This window comes from Calidris pugnax, unplaced genomic scaffold (assembly GCF_001431845.1).
Source record: "Calidris pugnax isolate Ruff unplaced genomic scaffold, ASM143184v1 scaffold54, whole genome shotgun sequence".
Lineage (NCBI taxonomy): Eukaryota > Metazoa > Chordata > Aves > Charadriiformes > Scolopacidae > Calidris > Calidris pugnax.
In genome coordinates, this window is record NW_015090864.1 from 13,673,371 (window position 1) to 13,697,073 (window position 23,703).

General features: G+C 39.2%; 1 protein-coding gene across 7 annotated transcripts in view; it reads left to right on the forward strand.

Annotated features, from left to right (window-relative positions):
• The window catches only part of PARD3 (par-3 family cell polarity regulator), a 406,440-nt gene that overhangs the window by 215,488 nt on the left and 167,249 nt on the right, over positions 1 to 23,703 (forward strand). For all 7 annotated transcript variants that reach the window (XM_014945082.1, XM_014945087.1, XM_014945084.1 and 4 more), the window contains exons 12-14: positions 9,638 to 9,826; positions 10,293 to 10,463; positions 21,694 to 21,844. In XM_014945082.1, the coding sequence (XP_014800568.1) occupies positions 9,638 to 9,826; positions 10,293 to 10,463; positions 21,694 to 21,844 (511 nt within the window). The remainder of the gene's footprint in view (positions 1 to 9,637; positions 9,827 to 10,292; positions 10,464 to 21,693; positions 21,845 to 23,703) is intronic.

Sequence of the window (23,703 nt, forward strand, 5' to 3'; positions counted from 1 at the left end):
TCTAGTATTGAATAGCATGTTCTGGGGCATTAATGAGTAGAGCTGAGATATGAATTCCTAGTGAATAGTTACAACAGTTGAGTGACTGTGTTTATGAATGCTCTTTGAATACTCTGAATTTCCTGGAATGATCAATGATAATCCACATAAAATTCTGTGTAACGCCGTGCCTGGGAGTGACCCTCAGGCTCATAGTTTTGACTCCATCTCCTGCAGATGGTTGCCCTGGGCTGCAGTGTGGCACTCCCAGGCTGCTCCGGGCGGCACTGCAGGGTGGCTTCACCCTTTTCTCCGAGCTTGTGTTGACAACACTTGCTGGCCAGTTGCTGGTCTCGTGGAAGGCAAGGTGTGTGTCCCTCCACTGAGCTTTTCTTAACAGGGCTGCCTCAGTGCCACTGTTGCGCAGTGGTGTGCACGCATCATTATTCACCATTACTATACTATTTCCTGCATACCAGCCTCTAGGTTATTTTGGATAATAAGAATCAACTGTGTAAGGCATTTACAACTCAAACATCAGACACGGGGTGTGAGACTGAAAGAGGCCACCAGGTCCTTTAATTGGTCGTCTCCTAGCACAGGCAGTAGGGTCATCATGTTCTTTCGAACACTTGACTTAATTTGGATAAGTGCAAAGTTCACATTGTTGCTTAAAATTAGTATTTAAACCCTGAAAACTCATTGGTTGTGTGCTTTTACTGCACTGTTGGCTTTAGAGTTGATTTTTCCTTGCTATTAAGTCCAGGGAAAATAGTGAGATGAAGTGGTTTGCCACGGTTCCTGAAATTCTGCAGCAGGAGTGGGAGTAAGACACAGGTCAGTCCCAGCGCCCCATATGGACATTGCCTCATGTGGAACGTGTTTCTTGCCATGAACTTCTACAAAGGTGTTATTTCCCTTTCAACTTTGTTTTTCTGTCTGGCTTTCCCAGACGCTCTCTATCTGTTTCTTTAGTCTTTCAGGTCTTGTACAGCCAATAGGCCAGTGAGAGAGAAGTATAAAGATTTGTAGGGAGCTGTGTCATTAGTGTTTAGGGCATTGAAGTTTTCCTTGAACAAGGGATAGTGCAGAGAACTGTAGCTTTATAGGCTCCTTTGGCAGAGCAGATACCTGCTGTGTATCTAATCCCTTGGTTTTTGCTTCTCTAGGATAAGCATCTTGTAAAGAAATGGGGTTAGCATTACAAGCGCCTGTTTGTTTCAGAGCATACAGTAGGACCACAAAGTTTGAGTAGGAACAATATTTTGGAGCAGGGTGTGTTGGGCTGAATAAAGCACAGTCATTATGGTGACGGCAGCAGACTGGTCCCTCTGTGTGGAGTTCTGAGAGGCATAACCAAGAAAATATTTTCAGCGGTCTGATCAGTTGATTTGAAACATAGAATCTCAACTGCTTAAGCCATTTTCTGCGACAGCCCAGATCAGAGTGTTAGCATTAGGGAGAATAATGTTAGCATAGACAAGCAATGGCCTTCCTATAGAGATAAATAACGACCATGTGGATGTATTTAAACATGGGCTTTTGCAAAGCTTTGCTTTTTGTACTAAATGAAAATCACATGCCAGAATTCTTGTGCTTTGGAAAACATTAATTTTTTCCTAAACCATTTTTTAATCTATCAAAAACATTAAACTGAAGACATTTTTGAATGTGGAATATGTTTTTTGATACTAAATTAAATCCTTAAAATGGACTTAGCTGGAAATGTAGCAGGCCTGTTTTGTGGTGTTTTCATGAGCTAGCATTTCTGCGTATAAATACGTACCAAAGTTAATCCACATATAATATGCAAAAAACTTTTCCTTGATGGGATTAAAATTAAAGCAGGCCACATTTCCCATAAAATCTTAGAATTCAAATGTAGTTTTTGATATTTAGCAGCTGCTGTTTGATTTGAACAAGAGTGCAGTTTTTGCCAGATGTGACATATTAACTTAGCTAATATGAATAATGAGTCTCAGTGTATACGTGCAAATAAGATTCATTAGTGTTTATCTAACATATGGGAAATATTAAAATACTTAACCTAGGAAAGTTAGAAAAAGAAAGCAAGCATAAGAGTTTTAGTTCAGTTGGCGTAAGACCCTGTATCGTTTTGAGACTAGGTAAGAAGACACCTAAGGCCCTTATAACCTGTAATGCAACACGTAATTGTTTTATTTAAACAAAAAAAAAGGCGGGGGGGAAGATAAAAGGCCTTGTTGTATTTCAGGAGGAAAGCGGGTTGGAGTGTGCGTGTCAGTATCGGATCAGTAGGCAGGCCTTTCTCTGCTGGAGGTCCAGTTTTAAATCTGAATGAGCTGCTGGAGTTGTATTTATCTTTAATGCCTACCCACGGCAGGATGCATCACCTCTCAGTTACTCCTCCTCAGGAGAGGCCCCCACCGAAGTTGGAGAGGTGTGTTTCAGGCCACCTACATTGCTCTGTTTTCACTACATCCAGCCGTAATACATCTACATTTTTATAAGTATTAAACAGCACCCCCCACGAAACAGTTGTTGACCACGGATGCTGTTTTGCTTCCTTAGAGCTGCTCGATTTACACGTTCTACATTTCCATATGTGATGGCATATGATAAAAGTGAGAGTCATCATCTTTCGGTGTGTCTCAGTTTAGAAGGTGGCCTGATATGACAGCAATGTCACCCACCTAACTTGAAGGACAAAACAATTTCAGTCATCTCTGATGTCAAGAATATTTTTGCACAATAGCAAAGTGAAGTCTCTTTCTTGTGTATATCATGCATGGTTTAAAATAAGAATTTCATTTTGTTATAATAATACTGAGGCAAATTTTACTGGTTTCCCAATGTATGGGAGTTATGATTTCTTAGTATCGTTGGTGCCTTGTGAGAAAGAATAATGAATTCTCTATTAAAAAAATCTAAAGATTGAAAATATCTTGGAAAGGTCTATGACATTAGGTTGGAATTCCACATTCTTGGGACCAAATGACTAAACCTAGGATTTTGCAAATTGCAGACCTTTTACTTTCCTAGCCTATACTTCCTAGACTTTGTGGGCCTTTAACATCCAAGGGACTTCAAATCGTCTTTCAAGGACTTGAGATTTTCAGTCCAGACAGATTTGAAAGCGAGAAGATGCATTTGTGAGGCAAAATAGTAATTAAATAGAGCCTAGCAGGCTTAGGGTGGTGATGTTAGGAGGCTGGACATAGGATTTGGGGCAGGCAAGGTGAATAGTGTAGATAGGGTCATTGGAGGTTTTGTGCTGTATTTGTCATGGGAATTTCATCATGGTATAAGAAGGGTGTGTTTGTGTATGTACATACATATGCGTGTATGTACAGGAGCCCTGGAAATGTTTTCATGTGTATTATATACATAATTTGGAAGTAAAGGTTACCCTCTAAGAGTGGGGATACAGAGCTTTAGTAATTGCTTGTGTGAAAGAAAACAGAGTGCACTGGATTTTTTGCCGAGAGTCCATTATTAACTTATTTCTTCTTTGCTATACATAATCACAAAGTAACTAGCAGGCAGGTTTCAGTGGCTTAATAGCTGCTGAGAAGACAGCATGTCTAAGCTTGCAGGAATATGAACTTTGCTGGAGAGAATGCAGTGAGCCACTTCGGAAACTTGTCCCAGCTTGGTTGAAAATTGCTTCCCCTGTTAGGTGGGAGGAGGTTTTTCTTTGCTGTTGGGTTTCTTTTTTCACCCATCTCATGCTGCACACTCACCAGCTGAGATTTTGTAAGGGGAAGAAGTCCCAAGCAAGAAATTTTTCCATAGTATTTAAAACATAAAAGGATAAGGAGGAGATGCTGTTATTTACGTGATGAAATAGACTTACTGCACTTTTCGTGTCAAGGTCCGTTTTAATGTTGTTTATAAAATTAAATCAGGTTTGATGAACAGATCAGAAACCAGTGTTAACGTAGAACAGAAAAATAATTCCCTCCTGTTTAACCAATAGCTTTTTAAAATCACCCTATATATCAAAGCACAACCGTAAGTTTGCTCTAGTCAGGAAGTTTGCCTTTAAATTTATGGTATTTATATTGTATTTAAAAGTGAAAAACTTATCTTAAATGTAATTTAGTATAAATTGATACTAACTATGAATTTGAACAAAAAAAAGAGTCACCTACATATTTTATCACCAATCGAATTTTTATTACAAATTACATACTTGAGCAGCTTCGTTCATCCAGCTGAAGTCATTTCAGATGACCTTTTCCTCAGCAGACTCTGTCTGAACAGAATATTGTGCTGCTGTTAATTGTTTTGGACACAGTGTGTGAAAAATCTTAAGGGATTTGAATTTTGTTGTTCAGGGTTCACAGTACATAATTTTGCTTGCATGTTTACTGCTGGCCTGTCAAAGTATATGAAGGAATAAATTTCTCCCACAGATCAACTAATCATGAAAATAGTGTTGAGGTGTTTGATTGACATAGTGAAGCTGTTAATTTAGAGTATATCAAGATCAAATGGAAGTTATTGCAATTAGGAAGTGATTGTGTTCTCAGCTGAAATTTTTAAATGCTGCATTTTAGATTTTTGTGTATTTTTATGCTGTCTCATGGATGTATTAGGGAATTTCTGTGGTTTATTACATTTAGATACTTAATGTTAAATGCAATTCCAGTGCAAATTTTACTTGTTTGTAATAGCTGATATTTAATTGATTGGGGAGAGTCAGTGTAAGTGCTATGTTTCTGTAGTCTCTAAAGGGCCTTGGGCAACAAAGGATTCAGCCAATCTGAGGCTTTGTTGCATTTTTTTGGTTTGTTTTTTGGTTTTTGTTTTTACAACTTTGGTTTAAAATATTATGGTATCAGGCTAAAATCTTCATGCTTATTTCTCTGAGAATGGCTTTATGACATACTTAGAGGTTCCTGATCTGTTTGTACATATGAAGTTGTATTCAATATATCATATATAATAGCAATACCTTCTTTGGTGCCATGGTGTGACACAAATAGTAGTCAATACTTTCATATCCATTGAATCTTAATGGTCAAGTTATTCGTGAAAGCCACATTTTTCTCCTAAGTATTCTTAGGAAAAATTGTGGGATATCAAAAAGAAATATTTGTTCTCTCTATTGCTTTCTCTTTTTAAAATCTACATTGAAGTATATGGTACTGACAGATGACACACAGATTCTAGAGGGAAAAAGGTTTCTCATGTCCCTAAAATTGCAGACACAGGTATGGAGGTGAAACAAGATGGCTTAGTTGAAAAAAGCTGTGGATACCCCACGAAGTCCCTAAAGTAACTTAGCCTTAGCCCAGTAGTGGTAATTTTTTCTTTGGATGAGTTGAGCAATTTTCTCATGGCTTCACTGCTTCTGTTCCAGTGCTGAGGCTGCTGTTTCTCATTTTTTCACATGCATGATCTACTCACTCATGTGCAGCTGCTTAAGAGAGGTTTCTTCCAGGTTTAGGCCTTAAGTATCATCTCCACCTCGGGTGTCTGTAGCCCAATATTAGCATGAGATCCTTTCCTTACTTAAGGCTGTAGAAAACAAGCGAGCAGGAGACTCACATTAAGAACAGTGCTGAGCTGACAATGCAGCTCTTTGGTCTTGCTGAAGAGAGGTAGCGTAGAGGCCATTAGTGAAGTCCTTGGGGATGCCTACTGAGATGTACTCTCCTTAGTATAAATTGATACTAACTATGAATTTGAACAAAAAAAAGAGTCACCTACATATTTTATCACCAATCGAATTTTTATTACAAATTACATACTTGAGCAGCTTCGTTCATCCAGCTGAAGTCATTTCAGATGACCTTTTCCTCAGCAGACTCTGTCTGAACAGAATATTGTGCTGCTGTTAATTGTTTTGGACACAGTGTGTGAAAAATCTTAAGGGATTTGAATTTTGTTGTTCAGGGTTCACAGTACATAATTTTGCTTGCATGTTTACTGCTGGCCTGTCAAAGTATATGAAGGAATAAATTTCTCCCACAGATCAACTAATCATGAAAATAGTGTTGAGGTGTTTGATTGACATAGTGAAGCTGTTAATTTAGAGTATATCAAGATCAAATGGAAGTTATTGCAATTAGGAAGTGATTGTGTTCTCAGCTGAAATTTTTAAATGCTGCATTTTAGATTTTTGTGTATTTTTATGCTGTCTCATGGATGTATTAGGGAATTTCTGTGGTTTATTACATTTAGATACTTAATGTTAAATGCAATTCCAGTGCAAATTTTACTTGTTTGTAATAGCTGATATTTAATTGATTGGGGAGAGTCAGTGTAAGTGCTATGTTTCTGTAGTCTCTAAAGGGCCTTGGGCAACAAAGGATTCAGCCAATCTGAGGCTTTGTTGCATTTTTTTGGTTTGTTTTTTGGTTTTTGTTTTTACAACTTTGGTTTAAAATATTATGGTATCAGGCTAAAATCTTCATGCTTATTTCTCTGAGAATGGCTTTATGACATACTTAGAGGTTCCTGATCTGTTTGTACATATGAAGTTGTATTCAATATATCATATATAATAGCAATACCTTCTTTGGTGCCATGGTGTGACACAAATAGTAGTCAATACTTTCATATCCATTGAATCTTAATGGTCAAGTTATTCGTGAAAGCCACATTTTTCTCCTAAGTATTCTTAGGAAAAATTGTGGGATATCAAAAAGAAATATTTGTTCTCTCTATTGCTTTCTCTTTTTAAAATCTACATTGAAGTATATGGTACTGACAGATGACACACAGATTCTAGAGGGAAAAAGGTTTCTCATGTCCCTAAAATTGCAGACACAGGTATGGAGGTGAAACAAGATGGCTTAGTTGAAAAAAGCTGTGGATACCCCACGAAGTCCCTAAAGTAACTTAGCCTTAGCCCAGTAGTGGTAATTTTTTCTTTGGATGAGTTGAGCAATTTTCTCATGGCTTCACTGCTTCTGTTCCAGTGCTGAGGCTGCTGTTTCTCATTTTTTCACATGCATGATCTACTCACTCATGTGCAGCTGCTTAAGAGAGGTTTCTTCCAGGTTTAGGCCTTAAGTATCATCTCCACCTCGGGTGTCTGTAGCCCAATATTAGCATGAGATCCTTTCCTTACTTAAGGCTGTAGAAAACAAGCGAGCAGGAGACTCACATTAAGAACAGTGCTGAGCTGACAATGCAGCTCTTTGGTCTTGCTGAAGAGAGGTAGCGTAGAGGCCATTAGTGAAGTCCTTGGGGATGCCTACTGAGATGTACTCTCCAGTTGACCCTTTGGCACAAAGAAGTGCAGCAAATAGGGATGGGCTGTGCAGGGAAGCACTTTAATTCTCTGCCCTGGAAGGGAGCTGGCTGTGGCTGAAGTTCTGGCGTATTTTTTAGAACATTTAAAAAGTCTGAGGGAGGGGGTTTGATTGTAAATTTATGGTAACAGTAGTAAAGAAAAATCCAGTAACCTTATGTGCGTCCTTGGATTACCCATATATCCCACCTTGGCTTTATCTCCCTTTTGGCTTACTAGCTTTTATTCCTGCTATTTATTAAGGAATAAAAGTGATCAATGTTAAAGAAAGTAAAAGGTAATGTGTGTGTGTCTCAAATTGTTTTATTCTGCAGTCACCTGATGAAAGATGCACCTCAAATATATGCTGTACCTAGTGCTTTTGTGCCACAAACAGGAAAATAAGGGTTTTAATTTCCCCCAAATTTGGGAAATATTATTTAGCTCTGGTATTTCTTTCATGGACACAGTGCACTTTTCCATTCCTGACATATAGCACAGATCATGCTGATTTGCATGGCCAAGAGACCTATGTGGACAGTGGGATTGATAAGCGAGGCAGCTTAGCTGTGGCACTTGGAATAGGGGGTGGTGATTTTTTATTTTTTTTTTTAATTGATGAAGCATTATGCTTTGTTATAAACAAAAGATGGTTTGAGACATGCAAGTAGTATCTAATGCAGGGAAAAGGGCTGGTGAACACATTAAGGTTCATGCTTTTAGCCAAGTGGGAAAAGATAGAGCTCCTGTTTTTCTTCCCTCGGCTGTACTGGTTCTCTCTGCAGTTTGACTGCCTTCCCATGTGACATTTTCGCATTGCATTTCTAGGTCAATCGTGACACGACTAGCATGCTTGTGCCCAAATTGATTATCTCAGTCTGTTGTACTCCACATGGCTTTCACATTCATCTTTGCTGTAGTCTGTGTTTGGATTTCAGAAGAGCCTGTCAGCTTTGCATTTCCTCAGGTCTTAAGAAACAGGGCTCAGCAGGCACATGTTAACTTCTCGTGTGTGTTTTGTCCTGCTCCAAGTATCTGGGAGTAGGAGAAAAATAGGAGGAGTCAGCTTTGCTAATAGGTGAGAGTGGTGTGGGAAAAGCTGATATAAAAATCAGTGTTAGTAAGGGAGGTGGCACATCTGCTAAGATTATGAAAAAAAATTGGCCAGATTAATTCTTCCAGAGAAGAACTTCTGACTGTTGGACATTACTGTGCACCGTCTGGTGGGCGTTCTGTTACTCTTTCTCCTTCATATGGGTGAGAAGAAACCAGCACAGTTGGGTTTGTGAGCATCTTTCTGGAGGCCAGACACTGGCCCCACTGCAGAGAATTGCCTTTAAGGGCATGATTTTTTTCTTTAATTGATAAAGTTATAACGAAAAGTGGTTATAACCGCTTTGTTATAACTGAAAGATGGTCAGAGAGGAGTGGACAATGTCTACTCACTGGTGAATGGCTCATGCCTCCTGTTCCTCCTTTCAGCAGTAGCCTCTTGAGTGTAAGCACAGCTCCTCAGGCTCCTGACCATTTTCTTTCCTGGGTGCTGTGCCCATCCCTGCTGCCCCCACAAGTGCCATCACACTGGGGAGGAGACACCCCAGGGCCCTCACTCCCAGCTTGCTGGTACCCTGAGCTTGTTGGGAGGTGAAGCAAAAGGCCAGTCTCCTGTCCTTGCATGGCTTTCAAATGCATGGAAGGGTGTCACTGAGCAGCTCCGGTCCAGGGACTGCGGCAGGTCTGGGACTGTCAGTAATTCCTGGTGTTCAAAGCTTGGGATTGTCCTAGCAAGGCTAAAACTGGGTGTGAAGGGCAGGGAAGAACCAAAGGTGTGGGTAAGAGGACAGAGGTGAAGGGCAGAGCTGGGAAAGACAGGAAAATTGGCACTCAGAGCTGGATTTGATGCTAAGCCTGGCAATAACAGAGATGTGCTGTTGCAGATCTCAGCTGTGTAATTTTTCTGGTTTTCCTAAGACAGCTAGTTTTAAACAAAATGAGGTGAATGGGTAATTTTTGAATTTAATTTTCTTGCACTTAGTTTCTCCCCATGACTGCAAAGCCAGCATAGATGATGATATTTTAAAAGTTCTGTAGGTTTGCAAGTAAGAAAATATTTCTAATACAGCTCTCTTTTGGCTAATAAAATAGCAGCTTACGTGTGAGTTGGTATTAATGGCACATTCAGTAATGACACACTATTCAATTATTTTACTAGACAGAGAAGCACTTAGACACAAACATAAGATATTTCTGAATCTAGGCATCAGCTGGAGGTGATTGAATATACACTATTTGTGCATGTTTCTTCAAATAATTACTATGGAAAATATTGTGTCATTGTAGTTAAAAGCAGGGTTTTTTAATGCTAATAGCTGAGGGAAGAGAATTCCCAAAGAGAAATGCTCTTCTGTAATCCCATGTTAATCTTCCCGACAGAAAGCAGAAGAGGAGGAGCTTGTCCTCACACCTGATGGCACCAGGGAATTCCTAACGTTTGAAGTTCCACTGAATGACTCTGGGTCAGCTGGGCTTGGTGTGAGCGTCAAAGGTAACCGGTCAAAAGAAAACCATGCTGATTTAGGAATCTTCGTCAAGTCCATTATTAACGGTGGAGCAGCATCCAAGGTGAGAGGGAACATCTGTGTGCCTTTGTCTACCTCGGTTTTCCATAATAAGACTGTTTTGAAAATAACTACAGATTCAAGAAGAATGAGATTGCTCTATAACTAGCTTTTTCCAGTTACACACCATCAGAGTTAACATTTAGATTTCTACTCAGATTCACACATTTGCACATCCCAGGATTTAAACAGCCTTTACAGAACTCGGGAAGGATATGGGCAACCTGTGGTACAGTTCAATTAGTATGCTCTTTGTGCAAAGAGGTTATTATAATAGCTTGCAGTGCAAATCTATAATTGGAAGAGACATTTCCTACAATGGCTGCAATGGAAGTTATTATACCAATGTTCATTTGGCCATAAAGCACTGAGACTAAGCACAGTTGTTTGATTATTTTTCTTTTGGTCCAACAGACTGAACTTCTTTTGTGCATCTTTTATGTAACTAGCTATGATCTTTCCTTTTCCAGGATGGCAGGCTTCGGGTGAATGATCAACTAATAGCAGTAAATGGAGAATCATTATTGGGCAAAACAAATCAAGATGCTATGGAAACTTTAAGGAGGTCCATGTCCACTGAAGGAAACAAGCGAGGAATGATTCAGCTTATTGTGGCAAGGCGAATAAGTAAATGTAATGAGGTAATACACTTTTGATATCAAAACTCTAAGTTCTTACTTCTAAAGTATTTGTGTTTTAGGAGATGTCATGTTTCCTCTGACACCTGGAAAATAACATTTGGGAAGCTGAAGAGAGAATGTGTTACAAAATGGTCTGAATTTCAGTGTTAGACATGCTAACCTTATTACTGATCAATAAAGTTTTTCTTTTGAGTATTTTCATCAATGAATAACAGGAAACACTGAATAAAACAATATTGATTTTGTAATTGGATCCCACTGTTTACGTGATTTTTGTTCTTTGGAGTTTTTTATGTAGGTCTATTGAGTCTTTCATTTATAGACTTAGTGTTAACTGACTTGCTTCTTTGTTACTTTCAGTTTTTTTAATTGAGTAGAGCTGTTAAATTTCGTTATTGTATTTTATCTAAGTAATTAAAAGTTCCATGTAAAGATTCTGTAAAACTTCTTGCAAATAATTCTGTTATTTTGGATTTTAAATATGTCCTGTCTTGGCCTTCATTGCAGGGAAGTATAAAATACTGAGTTTAGGGTGACATGGTAATTCTTTTTCTGATGGTATTTGCAGCTTCTTTATCCTCCACTGGAGTGTTTAATGTGTTGATGTTTTGAAACATTTTAGTGATTTCTAATAGTTTATCGTCTAGGTTAATGTAAACAATACTATATAGCAGAAATATGTGGGCATATGATGCTGAGGACTGCAGATGCTGTGGAGAACTGAATTAGACTTCAAAATGATTTTGACAAATTGGAGAAATGCACTGAGTTAAATAGGGTGCAGTTGAATGGTGGGTCAGGGAAGCATCTGTTCTTTTAAGACATCTAAAAGTCATTCTTTCATTCTTGTTAACATCAGTAAGGTCTTATCAGAGATATTATTTCTTGAGCATCGTGCTTCAAAAATGATGTGCACAAATTGGTTTAGTACTGCCGATCTTGCCTAGGGGGAAAGGGAATGGTTTATTTTTCAATGCATAAAATTGATCTTAAAAAAATTTCTAGTTTATAGTGTATTATAAAATCACGTTTGAAAAGACACCAGTCTCTCTAGAAGTATAAGCTCCCCTTGAATAATTTCTTATGCACGGCTTTAATACACATGCACAGATTTATGTATCCACACTGCTTGAAAGCCAGCTGGGTTGCACACAGTTTCTCACTTGGCGTTGAAGGAATTCTGACCATTTTGTATTTGGCGATGTCCTGTTCTAGCTGTAATTCTGAGCACCGACTCCAGAGAGCACAGACTGTCCATTGGAGACTGTGTCTTATTCCTACTCAGTTTCAGATGTATTTTATATGCTACTACATAGAAAGGGTGCAATATTTTAGACTATTCCTGTGTTTAGGTTGGTTTTGGGTTGATTTTTTTTCCCCAAAAAGTAAATGGAAGATGTTTAGTTAGTGAAAGTCTTGTAGAACAAATGTACCAAGACAGTGTTTACAAGTATGATGGAGCAAATCTAGCAATGGTGAACCAAAGGCATTGCTCCTTAAATCCAGTAGATTTTTTTTTTTGCTCACTCAAGTTAAAAATAGTTTGGCGTCCTACATCTGTTTAACATTTTTTTTTGCAGAAATCACATGGCAAAAATGGCACAGCTCGGTCTACATTGTATGTGCTCCAAGATGAAAGAATTGATGTTAGAACCAGATTTAGATACACTAAAATGTATCTGTAGAGGGAGCAGGATGGGCGTCCTTTACCATTTTTTTGTGGATTTTCCCGGCTCCTTAATAAGCAAGTGAGATGAGCAATAATAATATGGGAAAGTGATGATATGCAATTATTGGTGTAGTGATCATTTTTGCAAAATAATTTTTGTAACTGTTTTTTCTCAGGAATTCTTGCTTTCATCCTGTTCATTCAAAGGAAATAATAATGTCAATACTGTTTGCATATTTTAATATGATGAAAGCACAACTTGCATGGACATAAAGCTATTTACCTGCTGAGCTGGCATTATTCAAGAAGCTGGTTTTCTGAAAATCTTGCAATGTCCATACCAATGAAATGAAAAGAGAAGGGAGGATATGTTTTCTTGGCATTTTGCAATTAAACCCTTTGTTCAAGAAATGGATGCATTTAAACTGTAGATATTATTAATCAGATATGATATTGATGAGCTGTGATAATATTATTTATGTATCGTGTAGACATGGTGCTTAAGGACATGGTTTAGTGGTGGACTTGGTAGTGTTAGGTTTATGGTTGGACTTGATGATCTTAAGGGTCTTTTCCAGCCTAAATGATTCTATGATTCTACGATTCTACGAATACCACATATGAGTATGGTTTTCAATCACCTTAGCCCCTAAGTAATGGATACATAGACTGGGACCCAGCCAGAGCTGCACTGCACAACTGAGTGTCATGGTGATGGTCACTTTCCCATGGAGCATTGGATATTGGCCATAACTGGCAGCCTCAGCCATATTATGCTTAATTTAACAACTTAGATTAGTTAGATGCGCTGGCAAACAAGCTATCCCCTTAGAATATTCCTGTAGCTGCCACCAGCCTAGTATACAGCCTCAGCAAAGATTTTTAGTATTAGAACAAAAAACAAATGACATCTGATTGGCAGAAAATACAGGAGCTTGCAGATTAGAACTAAAAGCATCAGAAGGGCAGGACCTGACTTGGTAAATCACACCTTTTACCAGCATGTTTCTCAGAACTAGGGTTTTACTGTTTTTTCTTAAAGACAAAAAGAAATGTTTACCTTTTGAGAAAGTATTTTGCTGGTGTTTTCTATGCTTTTCTTTCTCTTTCGTTTTTCCAAAAGGGTAACCATAAAATAGCAACAGCAACAAAAAAGATCCTGTTCAACTGATTTCTTTCTTGTGTTGATTCAGCATTGTATGTGCCCACTTTATGGATAAAAATATAACTTACGCTCTTGTTAGTGCTGTAGAACTACATTTAAGTGGAACAAGCTCGATTATATTTACTTTTGTGCGTTGCCAACAGCAGTGTTTGTTCCACTCCACCCCAGTGGTGTGGTCAGTCCTGGGATGCGGCGCCCTGGGGTTCCCCACCGTGCCATGGAGCAGCCACAAGCCTCTCGGAAGGGGAATCTGTACAATAATGCCAATGCAAAAAAGAATTATGCTCAACAACTGGATCATAAAAACATTTGCTATCTGGCTGTTAGAAAAACAACAGCCAAAAGAACAAAAACCCCAAGCCTTTGGGTGTTTTTTTCTTTTCTTGGTTTAAGGTCCAGTAATCATTTTGCATTTGCAAAATAGAAAAATTTGCAAACTGAGTTCTTTTGAGATAGATTAGCAATCTAGTCTGCCTTTTTCTTCAGTAAAATTGAGTTTCAATTGGACTTTAAGAACGTTAGCAGTATGAATACTGTTCTTTTGTTTTTAATGCTCATTTTCATAATCAGCCCTAAGAATTGCAGAGGAGGAGGAAAATCATTTGACAGCACGGTTCTGCAGAGTGCCATTTCTCTGTGTTTCAGTTCAGACCAGACTTCTCATGTGCATTTTGTATTTTGGTTGTTGTCTAGAAGAGAGGATGACTCAACCCCTGGTGTCCTGGGTTTAGAGAAGCAGGGACAGTTGCCTCTGCTGCAGAGGAGCTGGTTTTTTGCCAGAAAGCTTTCTTAGGTTTCAAAAGTCAAAGTCTACTTAACTGGGGCATGAAACGGTTTCAAACCAGAGATGCCAGAGTTATTCTCATGCAGCTTCAACAGTTCTCATGTTATAGCCTAAGCCTCCAAAGCAATTATAGTAACAATAAAAATGTACATAAACACCATGAGTATTATCTTGTCTTCAGAGAGGTAGTGAGGAGATCATTTACATCATCAGTCCTTACATAACTGTAAACTCAAAAGAGACCACAAACTTCCCAGAAGATAAAAAGCATTTTTATGCTGTTGTGGTTTTTCTGAACGGAAGAGTAGCCTGTAGAAAGAGTCTTCATTGACTCACCAGGAGATAGAATGTAATCCATCCAAGTTTTCCAGTGAATTATCTTGTAGTAAATATTGATATAAGCATGGAGTGAGTGGTAGTTATGAATGAACTCAGAGCCAAAACTGTGTATCTGGGTTTTTCTCCTGTTTGCATTATGTCTGCACAGAGTACAGTAATATAGTTAATTCTGTAAGCTGTACTATTACAAACCTTGCAAAGCTTTAATGTCTCAACCACTCCAGACAAAATCACACAGGGAATATTTGATGGATGCTGCTAGATTAGTGTAACAAAAACATTTAGTTTGGGATTTGGATATATCTAACTTTCCTCCGCTTTCAAAAAAGTTAAATATGCTGTTCAAATCTGTGTTTTCAACTTTCAGCCTTGCCCTCTGTGATCAGCATTGTGTGTTGATTCCTCAACTTTCCTTTATAAACACAGACGGACTTTTAAGATACATTTCCAAGGTTCTGCAGATAGTAGCAAAAATGGGAAGAATATTAATAGTAGTAACTTGATATTTGTATACAGCCAGTATTTAACACCTCAGTTTTCAAAAGTTGTGGCCACAACTTTTTGGATCTTTAAATAGAACTTGACATTTTTTTAGTTACCAATGAGGCTAAGATTTAAGGAGAAACACTGGAGCTCCTTGCGCCGTGTTCTGTTAATTAGTGATATTATTATGATTAGCCTGTATGGGCAGCCAGCTGCTGGCTGTATGGCCGTAACGCGTGCACAGCGCTTAGGCATGACTGTCAGGCAGATCCGTGCAGCTGGCAGCAGTATGTGCTGATTCAAGAAAATAAAGGTAATTGTTACTTTTGGAATCCTGCTCTTTTCAGTCCTGCAACCTGGACAGCTTAGAGGCACAGATTGCTCATCTGCACTCTGTTCATGTCACGCACAGGCAGCGCTTCTCTGCCATTAAGAGAAAGCATCACTGTTTTCCTCAAAATGAGAGATTCCAAGGTTGAGGGTTTTTTTTTTCTTTCATATCTCCCTTTTTTGACAATTAATGTCTTGCCAAACCTGCTTGAAAAAAAAAAAAGGTTTGCAAATGATTTGCAGATCCCCAAATTTCTTTCTGCATGCCTGTTCATTTTTGCTCCAGTTGCTGAGTTGAAAATGGAGCATACCGTGAAGCGGAGAAAAAGTCATGAAGCCAGACCATATAAGGACCTCATCAACTGTTTAAATAAATTGACTGATAGACAGATCAGTGAGAGAGACTGTCCAAATGAGTGGTTTCATTATAAAAGAAAGGAAACAAGCGAATATCTATTTTTTCCGGTATGCGTGGAAGTATAAAACATTCAGCCTCATTTTTCCCTGCATACATTATCTAGTTATCTACTTTGAAATTAATATGACAGGTTTGTTTTTCGTCTTTTCTTGCTACATTAGTTTCGTGCCGACCTTCTGGAGTTCATTTAACTATTGAAAAGTCTTTAGTATCTTCTCCAAACAGGTGATTTCACTGTTCACTCCCTCCTCCAAGTCCTTGATAAAGCTGCTTATCAGCCTAAGCTGTGCCCAGCCCTGATCTCTGGGGAAACCTACAGCTGACTCTTCTGCACCCTGAAAACTGATCTTTGTTTCCAATCCTTTAGCCAGATTTCAATACAGAGAATGAAAACTTAGTCCAGTCCTATGAAAACTTAGTTTCTTTAATGCCTTTGATATGAAGCCATGGTAAAGACTTTTTTGAAAATGCAAATGTGTCGTGTCCAATTCATTGTGTGGGTGCTTGGAGTGCTTACTGACTCTTTGTGCGACTCCAGCATCCCAGTGAGGTGAGATTTCTCCATGGATGTCTGCCTTCCTCATGGACCTATGTCCATCATGCTCAGTGATCTTACTCTTTTTTTGTAGATGCCACCATTTTTTCCAGAAGGGGGTTCTGTAGTTCGCAAGATCCTCTCTAGATATATAGGCAACCACCAGTCATCTGGCACCATCACTATTCCTAACAATATGTTGAAGGTTTTGGCCAGCAGTTATGCTGGTTGAGTTCCCTCAGGGCTTTTGGGGGAATGCCATCCAACCTGGGTGACACATTAACTTCTCACCCATCCATTTGGTCTAATCCCCTCAATGTCTTTAGCAGTAAAGACTGAGGCAAAGAAAGGATTGAGCTTCCCTACTGCAGACTTGTCCCTCAGTAACCCTTTCACTCCTGCCATCAAGGGGTAAAACTGATTCCCTGTGGACCTTTCTGTGTCTGATGTCCTTAGTGACCATTTTACCGTCAGTCTAAGCATCCTCTGAAGGGTGCTGCTTAAATTCTTTCTCTCAATTTCTTGGGCCATATTGTTGTTGGCTTTTTTTAATTGTGATGTGTTTTACCTGAGCTTTTGATACAGGACTTGTTAATTGCCTCCTTTTAGGCCTCTGTTGGTCTTTTTGGTGCATGATTTTCAGTGTACTTGGCTAAACTTCTGATAGTAAACACCCCAAGAAATATTTTTAAAATTTAGTTGTTGGGAAAGTATGCGCATGGTGTTCTATTTTGTAGTATATTGTTTCTTCTGTTCTGCCCTCCTACCTGCCCCAATTTATTTGGACTTACTTTCTTCGCCTTTATCCATTTTCTATCCTTGGTATCAACTCACAAGCTGAATCTTGGCCCAGGTTCCTCCCCATTCCCCATAACCTACCACCTAACTACATTTTGCAGAGCTGTGTGGGTTCCTTTCCACCATTCTGAAAGCATTTTTTGTCTTCTGCTTGCCTTTTAAGATTGTCAGAACAAGAAAGCCGTATTTCTTAGAAACGCTGTATTAATTTTACATTTACTAGTGCATGATTGTGCATGGATTGACCCTTTTACTGGCTATTTGCTTACATTTTTGGATCTTGCAAAGTCTGTCCCTAAAGCAGGATCCCAGCTTGGGTGGTAACAAAGAAAACCGTATTTAATATTGGTAGCAGTATTGTAAAGGTATCTCTGTTGAAAAAGGAAGCTGAAGCATTTTGGACGTTTTAGCCACAGTACGCAGATAAGAAAGGAAAAAGAAGGCCTGGAGAATAATTCTGTGTTACAGAAAGAGCTTCAGTACCCTGCATGCAGTGTAATATATAGCACGTTTGTATACTGGCTTCTTTAAAATCTGTAGTGCTTGCATGCCAGTATTTGGATAATTTACTTTCTAAGGAAAAAGGGAGTCTGATTATTGTTTCTTTAAAAAAAAAAAGATGATTGTTTATGCTTTGAATATTTTGGCAATGTTCTTGTGCATAAACTTTTTTAATATTTATGTGCATAACTTCAGATAGGATGGATGATGGTGTTTAAGTAAAAAGGACCACATTAGTTGTCCTTTTATCATCTAGATAAGCAGCAGCTGGGCTAGTTAGTACAGACAGTGCTTTAGCAAACAGCTGGTTCTTATCTGAATGACAAAGGGCCAGGGTAGAGACCTTTTTTATTTAAAAAAAAAGTATCTTGTTTCTATTTTTATTTTAAGAGAACGGAGAGAAAAGGAGCTACAGGCAATCTGTAGCATGTGAGGTTTTATTGCATTTTTACGAATATGATCATTTATTATAGATCAGTGCTAGGAGCCAGAGAACTCTCTCTTTTCAGCCTGGAGAAGAGAAGGCTCGGGGGGATTTTACCAGGGTCTATAAATACCTGACTGGGGGAGCAAAGAAAACCGGTCCAGACTCTTCTCAGGGCTCTGCCTAGTGCCAGGACAAGAAGCAAGAGGCACAAGCTGAAATATAAGAAATTTCTTTAACCACAAGAAAAAAAATTTCTTCTGAGAGTGTAGTCAACCACTGGCACAGGTTGCCCAGAGGGTTGTGGAGCGTCTCTCCGTGGACATACTCAAAACCCAACTGGATAAGACACTGGACAACCTGCTCTTGCTGACTTTGCTTTGAGCAAGAGATTGGACTAGATAATCTCCAGTGGTTCCATCCAACCTCAACCGGTCCGTGACTCTGAACTGTTCCACCAAGAAACTCTCCTGCTAGGGACAGCTATTTATACAAAGTATAGGGGCCAGTTGCTGCCTAGATTGCTTTTCTTGCCAGGCCTTTAATGAAGGGCAGGAATTTGTACATCTTTGTTTATATTGCCTACTCTTTATCAGTTAATCAAATTAAATTATACCGGGTAGCACTGATATCGGCTAAGAGAAGGAAATGGAATGTGTAATTTAAGCTCTTTATTAGAAATGCATCAGGAAGAACAAGTCTTTATTTGAACTGCAATCTTGCTTTGGACGTTGGTCTCTTTGTCTTGCCCACAGCACAGTTTCCAAATTCAGTGTATTTCTTCTTACACAAACTTTCTGTTAACAATGTAAGGAAATTTTTTTTTGAAAGCCAGTTGTGTAATTCCTGTATAATTTTTGCCATTTTTAAGTGTCTTTTATCTTTTGTAAAATATTTGTGTAATTGGCAGTCAATGTCTTTGTTTAAAGCTATCTTTTGAGATGCTAATTAGAAATGGAAAAAAGTTTTCCCCATAAAATGATAAAATAAGTGATTCTCTTTGCAAAACACAGCCATCTAAACACAGCCCTCTTTTATTTACCCTGCACTTTACTGCTTTACCATGAGTGAATTTCCACGTATTTCTCTGATTCAGAGCTTTTTTCTTGTCAGTATCTTTCTGAAAATCTCTTGAGACCTTCCTACAAATGAGTTTGAAAGTTGATGGGTTGTCACATAAAGAAGGACTGTGTGATATGGCTCACTAAAAGCTGGACACTTGTTACATAAAGTCATCAATAGAGCACTGGGAGAATAAATCCCAAAGCACTTTGATATTTTCACACCTTATTTAAAGGCAATGAAATAAAGGTTAGTTTATCATTTAATGCCTTTATCATGCAAGTTTAAGCTCTCAAGCAGTCTAATGTTGCTGTGGGTTTTTTTCTTACAGTGTTTCAGAATTTAACATTTCTATGCTTTTTGAATTTGCCTTAGATTCCTTTATAACAGAGGCTACAAATATTGTTTAATTTATTTTTCAGTAAAGCTGTCAGTTGTAATCTGCAATTTAAAAAAACTAATAAAACAAATCCTCATTTCACAATTTAAACCTTATTGAGTCTAATTCACTTGCACTGCAAGTTTATTATTCTCCTGCAGCTTGACGTGCCTCCAACTGTAATTGTGTTGACCCTCCGATGCAGTAAATCTCCCCAGTGCTTATCAAACTGGGAGAGATAAGTCTACAATTTGGAACTTCATTAAATATCTCATTTATATTAAACAGATGATGGCTTTGAACAGAAATAATAATTTTTACAGGCTCCAAGACCACCTGATCGTGGTCTCCTCGACTTTGTGATGCGGCGTTTTGCAGACCCCCACCCCTCCGTGTACGGGGCGTTACGCCTGCGCCCCAGGGCCAGAAGTCATTAGCCCATCAGGCTGACTTCAAAGCCTCTGCTGTGGAGACTGCAGCGAGTGCTCTGTAGCCCTTGAAGCACATTTCTTAAAATCTTTCTTAGCGTACATTTCTTAGTCATCTGGTGATTGTGGATAGCGTGCTTAATAATGGACAGCTGTTTAAAGAAGAAAAAACTACCAACAAATATGTTGCTTGTTATTGTAATTCCTGAAACTATGATGAACTACTCCTCTCATGCTTATTCCAGTCCTTGGAATAAGCATTCCCAGTGGCTTCAAAGAGTTTGCAGTGTGCTCAGTATCTTGCAGTATCTGGTCCCTGCTGTATTTCAATACATATGAAATATGTGCTGTGGGATTTGTGTAAGACATTGCTCTTAAGTTTTAACTATACACTTCAATGTGAAGAGGCGTGTTGGTGGAAACAGCTAATGCTTTGATGTCTGACTTCATATGATTACCCTGCAAAACACATCTATTTTTTAATATTTGTTTATTTTTTAATCGTGCTGGATTCAGTTCATGCTGTTTAGATGAATTGGTTTAATGGCCTCAGTGAAGCTCCTTTGGTAGCATCACTGAGTACCAGCAGGGTGCTGGAGCTCAGGTGAACCAAGAGCCTACGGGGCAGGAAGGCTGGATGGTGTGAGGGCTGGGTGATGGTTTTGGGGAGTCTTTATCTCCGCAATGAGTGGCTGGGTGCTGACACATCCGAGCTGACTGACAAGTGCCCGGGTGCTTGTTCTCCTCGCTCCTAGGGGCTGCTTTGCCTGGCTAAACCCAGCTAGATGATATCAAATCGCTTGCTTTGCCTCGCACAGGCACTGATTTCCACTGAGCTCTGATTCTCTGGGACCCACTGAGGAAAACTCAATTTTTTCCTCTCTATTTGAAAAATCTGAGAGGCATACACAGGAAAACAAGATAACCAGCTTTTGCAGGCAAAGGCTGAGCTGGGAAGTTGCTCAGGGGAGGGGAGCCTTCTGATGGAGAGCAGCTGGGGTGGAGAGGCAGCAGTACATGTAGTCTTCTCCCCCTGTGTATGTGGCTGAGTAGCCCGTCTCCATTCCTTCTTCTGCCACCTACTTTATCTGCATCTTAATGCCCCAGGGAGGTCTGCCTGGAGTCATGATGGCAGGAACCCAGTAGCTCTGGGGGCTGAGGGCTGGGATGGAGGCCGAGGGGGCACCTCAGGTCTTGCCAATTCTGGCTTTTGTGTCTCTACCTGGATGCTGCAACAGTGCCAGGGATCAAGGACGCTTCCCGACTGAGTGAAGCACACGAGGTCTCTGTATCCTGCAGCCAGGAAAGCAGAGCAAAGAATTCATCATAAGTAGAAAAAAATTAAAAATAAAAATAACTATGAGGTGTGACTTTTTTTTTTTTCCCTTTCCCTCCTAACTGCAAAACGTTTAAGTGTTTGCATATTGGTTACTAATATGTGTGATGGGGTTTCCTGGGGGTTTCCACGATGATTACATTTGAAAGCAAATGGCACCACTTCAAAAAGCGCCAGCAGCCCAATTCCAAATGGAGTTCCTGCTCCTGACAGGAGCCTTGTTCTGACAGGCTGTCAGTGTGGGAACGATGGCCCAGCTGTCTGCCCGATAATATTGAAAAAAGCTAAAACTGCCTGTTAAAGAAATCGTCTAACAAAGAAACATCAAAATGCAACGGGTTTTTTCACCAATTTTCTGCTGAAGGATTTGAAATTTGACAGGGCACCATGGGAGGTGCAGTGCAAAGTGGCTTAGAAAGTTGGTCATTAAGCAGAGCTGTCATTGCAAATTATATTTGTCCGGGGTGAGAAGTTCTAGCTCATTTGGTGCCCAGACAGGTCTAGGCCTTAGGCAAGTTGTTACAGTTCCCCCATGCTGCTAAATGGGCCCTGGGTGCTAATTTTTCTCTCTCTGTGCAGTTGGAGTCACCTGGGAGCCCCTCCGGGCCGGAGCTGCCCATAGAGACTCTGCTGGACGAGCGGGAGCGGAGGATTTCCCACTCCCTCTACGGCGGGATCGAGGGTCTCGGCGAGTCGCCCACCAGGAGCGCGGCGCTGAGTAGGATAATGGGTGAGTCACCAGCCCTGCTGGTCGGGGCGTGTTGTAATTCCTCTCTGTGATTCATCAAAGGGCGATTAATGTATTATGTGGGAATCAGGGAACATGGAGGTTGCACAGACCAACTTAAAACATGTGTTCCGTGCAAGCCTTCTGGATAGTTAAAGTGAGAAAGAAAGTAAAAAAAATGGAATTATAAAGTGAATTTTCTATCCCATGGTAGGTAATAGAACAATAACAGGAGCATTTAATATAGTTTTTTAGTGTCTGATCCGGGACAATAAATTATTGGTTGGTTTAGTCTCCATGTTGAGTTTTCATTTGCGTGAAAGTCAGTGACTCATGGAAATTTATAATAAATTTCAGCATTTCTTCTCCTCTGTTTCAGTCATACAAAAGTATAAAAATAAATAAGGCAAACTTGTGCTTATTAGGGCATTTCATTAATTTCTTTGCATTTTTGCTTTGCAGGACACCAATTTTAAAACCTCGTAACTAATTTTAATCATCCCTTGTGTAGACTCTGTGCCATACCATCTGCATGGCCCCAGTGGATAATGAGGTTATTAGCGGTTGCTCTGTGGCAATTCAGCTTCCAATGTAGAGAGCTAGGTAATAAAGACTTGCCTTGCCACAAGAGTGGTTGGATTTACTGACTGGAGTGGGATTATTTTGAAAGGATTTTCAAATTTAAACACAAAAAGCAGCTTGATGAAAATAGCACCTGACAGAAGATGCGACAATTGCTCGCTCGAGTTGCAAGTTTTAAACATAAGATGTGGCCATTAAATCTGGGACTTTTTTTAGTGTGCTTGACACACACAGAATATATTAAAAGATGCTGCTATGAACTTGATATGAAGCAAGGCTGAACTTAGTTCCTTAATTCCTTGAGATTGGTTTTCAGACTTAGAAAATGAAAGGTTTTTTTCTAGACAACAGTTTGTATATGTGTTTCAGTCTGTTTTGGGGTTGTTTGGTTTTTTTAAAAAACTTTGTATTTTTCAGGTTGCTTTTTTTTTGCAGCAGTAGAATAATACTGTTAATGAACTCTGAAAGTCAACAAATTTGCTCTTTAAGATATTTCATCAGTTAAGTCTTTTGTCTCTTTTTTGTGCATTTGGGCAACAACAGTCAGAAACAAATCATATTCTCTTCTATTGCATTACATTTTGTGCAGCTTGGAAGAGAAGTTGTATTCCTGAGAATCAAGGAAGCATGAAATCTTTTCGCCCAAAGTCATATGTTGTTAAAGAGAACAATTTAAAAAAATATTTGTTGACAAATCTAAAGGAGCGATAAAATAATTTGAAGTGTTTAGCACTACTCTCCTGTAGAAGGGACTAGTTCCTGTGATGTCAAGGCTTTAGATAAAACATTTGCAAAGCAGTACCTTCTGCTTTTTCCATCAGTGTTCCAGAGGATTTACACATAGAGCTCATATAAGCATTAACGAGTTATCGCTTAAACACCTTGTCCAGTGATGGGAGAAGAAACCCTGAGAGAGTCTGTGTGTGTGTCAGCAGCACAGTTTACTTCCACATCAAAGGAACACAGGACTTGCCATGACAAATTGAACTAGTGGTTCATCAGTTTGGTATCATCCCTTTAGCAGTAGCCAGTAACTGATGTTTCAACAAAAGAAAAAAATAATCTTTCCAAAGCTCTTAAAATCTAATGCTTTTGGATATGTAGCCATAGGGAAAAAAATCCATCTTGCATTTTGTAAGCCTTTTATAACTTGAAGTTGGTGTTTTGATTTCCTCTGAATCATTGCTTTTCTGTATTTTTTTCAGAAGCCAGGAACTATGTAGTAAAAATTGGTTGGTTGTGACTTAAATCCATTGATGCTTTAGTTGGAAGCACATGGA